This window comes from Capricornis sumatraensis, chromosome 11 (genome assembly GCF_032405125.1).
Source record: "Capricornis sumatraensis isolate serow.1 chromosome 11, serow.2, whole genome shotgun sequence".
NCBI lineage: Eukaryota > Metazoa > Chordata > Mammalia > Artiodactyla > Bovidae > Capricornis > Capricornis sumatraensis.
Genome location: NC_091079.1, coordinates 21,731,787 through 21,736,865, shown reverse-complemented (window position 1 = coordinate 21,736,865; position 5,079 = coordinate 21,731,787). Strand labels below are relative to the sequence as shown.

The following is a 5,079-nucleotide window of genomic DNA, read 5'->3' as shown; positions in this document are numbered from 1 at the left end:
CATGCTGAGTGACTATGAGGAGTTAACAGGGTGGTATTTGTCAGGTGCTTGATGGAGAGCAGGGCTTCAGCAGCTGTTTGCTTCTTCCTCCTAAGTCGCATGTATCAACTTTCCAAGGGATTCCTAATGCCCGAGCCAGATGGCTGAGGAGCAGACATCTTGGCAAGCTGGTGGGGGAGATTGTTTTTAGCAAGCGCCACACTGAGGCTCACCTTGGTGTGGGGAGGAGAAGCAGCTATGTTTTGACATCTCCCAGGTCTTTTCTGGGAGTGAGGGGGTGAGACAGCTAATGGTGGGCTCTGCAAGGGCAGTGCTTGACTCAAGCGATGGAGAGTGGAAGGTAAGATTCCAGCCACGCGCATGATACTGGGGACGCTGGATGGCAACTTGCCCCTGTCATCACCTTGTTCCATGGCTGCCTGCCCATCCCTCACTGGGTTGGCCCTTTTGACAGTAAACGTCCCCCCTGCCACACACACCTCATGAGAGGCTAAGACAGAACCACAGGAGGAGAGAAACAAGTGCCTACCTGGAACTTGTCAGGATGGCCTCACCCCAAGGCTGCTTTTGGGTGATGGTCCTGGGGATATCTGGGGATATCATACTAGACTCAAAATCCCATCTCATTTCTGCCCCAGCCCCTGCGATGGGGGCATTCTATCTCGTTCACTGCTTTTTCCTCCTCCCCGATGTGGCTGCCCCCTGTGCTGGGTTCTCATGGTACTGGGTGGCCTGATGGCACAGCCTGCATGGTGCGTGACTCAGCAGAAAACTGCATGAGGCGAGTTCTTTCCGGGAGGCCCGTCCCCAGAGAGCTGGTCTCCAGACCCCGAGGGAAGATGGCTTTTCCTCTAGGGAAGTTTAGATTGCAGTCATTTCACAACAGGTTGTTCCTAAGAGAGGTCAGCTGGGAACACACTCCAGGCTCCCCTCTTCTGGGCCGGCATGTCTGCCGGCCCTTCACTGAGGATACCAGACTTGCGGCCTGGCCTTTGCTCACAGGGACTAGTTTGCTCTGCCTGCAGCCTCTGGGCCCTCCCACTGAGGCTCTGTCCCACCTCTCAGAGCCTCAGGTTTTTTATCCGCACAACAGGGAGAAGAGGACAACACCTAACAGAGAGGGTGACGCGTGCCAGCTGCTGACGGTGCCCTGGGGAGCATCACCCAGGTTAAGCTCTCTTGTGGGATGTGGGGGGCGGCAGGCACAGGTCTGGGATCCGGCAAAGCACACCAGGGATGGCCCATTCGGAGACTTGTGAACCTCTCTGTCTGGCAAATGCAGAATGCAATGAGGCTGACCTCTGACCCCTCAGTGGAGTTTCTCTAGTTACGTAAACTGATACACATCCTGCTCGAATTACACAGTGGGTGCATCAGATGAATCCCTCTGAAAACCAGCCCCACTGTAAGCTGCGCTGGGCACACACCATCCCATGCCTGGAAAAAGACTGAGGCCAAGCCCTTCCCAGAAGAGGAAGCTGCAGGTCTGGGAAGTCCCCTGGTGGTCCCCACGGCGCAGAGCGTGTGTGTGGTTTATCTGGGATAAATGCTAGTTGTTCTAATTCTTTAGCTTGTGCTTGGGCCCTTCTCTGGCCTCTCCTACTCCTCTCAGGAATCTCAGATGTCACAGTAGTTCCCCCAGGAGGCCATCTGGGTCTCAGCGGGAGCCAGATCCAGACCAGAGAGGAGAGTCTACCAGCTAGTTGTTACACAGCAGGTTGGGTAGGGGGCGGTGAGGTGCTGCCTCCACTCCTGCCCACATTGCCAGCCCAACCTGGCTCTCTGGTGTCTAGACCCTGCCCCAGTCCACAGCCCCCGCCCGCAGGCCCCCGTCTGTAGGACCCAGTCTTCAGCCCCCAGCCCACAGGCCCCCGTCTGTAGGACCCAGTCTTCAGCCCCCAGCCCACAGGCCCCCATCAGTAGGACCCAGTCTTCAGCCCCCAGCCCACAGGCCCCAGTCTGCTGGCCCCAGCCTGCAGGCTCCAGTCTTCAGGCCCCCAGTCCACAGCCCCCAGCCCGCAGGCCCCAGTCTGCAGGCCCCCGCCCGCAGGCCCCCGTCTGTAGGACCCAGTCTTCAGCCCCTAGCCCAGAGGCTCCAGCCCGCAGGCCCCCGCCCCCCGCAGGCCCCAGTCTGCAGGCCCCAGTCTACAGGCCCCAGCCCACAGGCCCCAGTCTGCAGGCCCCCCGCCCTCAGGCTCCCAGTCTTCAGCCCCTAGCCCAGAGGCCCCAGTCTGCAGGCCCCCAGTCTATAGGCCCCTGCCTGCAGGCCCCCAGCCTGCAGGCCCCCAGCCCACAGGCCCCCAGTCTGCAGGCCCCCAGTCTTCAGCCCCTAGCCAAGAGGCCCCAGTCTACAGGTCCCCAGTCTGCAGGCCCCCAGCCTGCAGGCTTCCAGCCCACAGGCCCCCAGTCTTCAGCCCCCAGCCTGCAGGCCCCCAGTCTTCAGCCCCTAGCCCAGAGGCCCCAATCTACAGGCCCCCAGTCTACAGGCCCCTGCCCGCAGGCCCCCAGCCCACAGCCCCCAGCCCACAGGCCCCCAGTCTGTAGGCCCCCAGTCTTCAGCCCCTAGCCCAGAGGCCCCAGTCTACAGGTCCCCAGTCTGCAGGCCCCCAGCCCACAGGCCCCCAGCCCACAGGCCCCCAGTCTACAGGCCCCTGCCCGCAGGCCCCCAGCCCACAGCCCCCCAGCCCACAGGCCCCCAGTCTTCAGCCCCCAGCCTGCAGGCCCCCAGCCCACAGGCCCCCAGCCTGCAGGCCCCCAGCCCACAGGCCCCTGCCCGCAGGCCCCTAGCCCACAGCCCTCCAGCCCACAGGCCCCCAGTCTTCAGGCCCCAGCCTGCAGGCCCCCAGCCCACAGGCCCCCAGCCTGCAGGCCCCCAGCCCACAGGCCCCCAGCCCACAGGCCCCCAGTCTACAGGCCCCAGCCCACAGGCCCCCAGCCTGCAGGCCCCCAGCCCACAGGCCCCCAGTCTACAGGCCCCTGCCCGCAGGTCCCCAGCCCACAGCCCCCCAGCCCACAGGCCCCCAGTCTTCAGCCCCTAGCCCACAGGCCCCCAGTCTACAGGCCCCTGCCCGCAGGCCCCCAGCCCACAGTCCCCCAGCCCACAGGCCCCCAGTCTTCAGCCCCTAGCCCAGAGGCCCCAGTCTGCAGGCCCCCCGCTGCAGGGAGGTTCAGCGGCACCTCACGTGGAAAGCTGGGGGGGCACTGGCGCGTCCGAGGGGGGAGAGCTGTCCCCGTGGCTGGGCCGTGTGCCGGTGTGTGTGAGAGTGACAGAGTTAATTTCCCAAACACCATCTGAGCTGAGTGCATTTTGATGAGGGTGATGGTTTTTTAAATTTTAAATTAGAAATTACATTTTTACCTCTGCCAAAATAAAGATGAGAAATCAGATAAATCTGGTTCGAAAAGGGCTGGAACCGGAGAACGTGTGTCTGACAGACTCTCTGCTGAGCAAACAGACCCGGATGCCAGTGTGTGTCTGGAGCTCGGTCCCCGGGACTCTGGGCTGCCGGGGCCTCTATAGCCCTAGCCAGGCTGTCTCCAGAGCAGGGGGCGGTGGGGCTGCACACACGGGCTGGGCTCCTTGGAGGGGCGGTGGCCTGGACACCCCAGGAACCTGCTTCCTCCTTCCTGGAACCTCCAAGTCACATGCTGGCTGTAGCGCTGAGTGTCTCTGGGCCTGGTGGGGGTGGTGGGCTCAGCCCATCGGTGTCCCCCAGCATCTTTGAGAGACCCTTCTGATGCTGTTGCCTCCATTCTACCATTGGGGAAACTGAGGCCTGGCTGGGTGGGTGGGGTGGGGTGGGGGGCTCTGTGGCTGGAGCAGGGGACCCGAGGGCAAAGGCTCCCTCCCTTCCTGCACAGGGTCAGTAAGGCTGGTGTGGGGCCCGCAGGGCAGGGCAGGGGCCGGGGGCAGTGGCTCTGTCTGTGAGCCCCTTCCCCCTGCCCTGCCCCGTCTGCAATCAATTCACATTATCTGCTGCCTCTGCCAGCTGCTGTGTAACGTCAGTTCTCAAACAGCAACACGACAGAAGACAAGGAGCCGTGCTGTCCCCACCGCCCAGAGACCTGTCCGTGAACCCAGGACCCTCAGCTGCTCTTCTCCAGCCCCGCACCCCACCCCGCCGAGGGTGCTTATTTTCTGGGCCAGCGCCCCTCAGCCCAGTGGAGCCCAGACTCGCCCTGCCCTCCGTGGTTCACCCGTGACCTCTGCCTCCAAGTCTCTGTCCCCACCTCCCTAGCTACCCTGCGAGCCCCTAGGTACCTGACGGCAGGACCTTCTCCTGGCTCACGGGAGCCTCCTGTTACCTGTCAGAGTCCAGGGAGGGAGTGTGGACCGTGTCAGAGAAGGCCCTCGGTTCCCTGGAAATAGGTGAGGTCAGGTCTGTGGACCTACCCACGTATTCCCCCATGCCCTCCACCCCTCAACCCCCGGCATCCTTAAGTCAGAGCTTGTGAGGTCACGCTGCCCGACTCCGCTGTGGTTGAGCCCCGGGGCCAGATTGTGCGCAGGCCACCCAGCCCCCCTCCACCCACACCATCCAGGTGGCCCTTCCTGGTGTCCACAGCCTTCCCTCCAGAACCCTGGACTTCTGGTTTGCCTTCAAGGCCACATCCACGGGATTCTTTCAAAAAGTGAGATTAAGAAAACCCCATGCTAGAGTCCGACCACAGAATACTCCTCAGAATAAAAGGGAAGGAACTCTGGGTTCATGGAGAAGCTTGGATGGATCTCAAGGGTATTAGGCTGAGGGAAAAGAGAGAGCCGATCTCAAAGGTCACAAACTGTGAGTCCCTTTATATAACTTTCTCCAAGGGCCACGATGATAGAGATGAGGACGGAGAAGCGGCTTGGGGCGGGGGCATGGGGTGGCGCGGGGGCAATGGGGAGCTTCCTGGGGATCCGGCAGCTCTGCCCCTCGACTGTGGAGGCTTTGCAGGGGCGTGTGTGTGACACGGTCCGCAGAAGTAAGCACAAATGTGCACATATGTACACACACACACGCACAAACACACATACATGGGTTTCAACGTATCGCTCAGGACACAGTGTCACTCACAGCAAGGGCCCTGCCCTGGGCT

General features: G+C 62.0%; 1 protein-coding gene across 1 annotated transcript; it reads left to right on the top strand.

Moving 5' to 3' along the window:
• Window positions 1-326: 326 nt before the first annotated feature.
• Window positions 327-3,038, top strand: LOC138088760 (proline-rich protein HaeIII subfamily 1-like). Its single transcript, XM_068984089.1, has 2 exons — window positions 327-340; window positions 2,501-3,038. Exons 1-2 carry the CDS (start codon window positions 327-329, stop codon window positions 3,036-3,038), a joined length of 552 nt encoding a protein of 183 aa, XP_068840190.1.
• The last annotated feature ends 2,041 nt before the right edge of the window (window positions 3,039-5,079 follow it).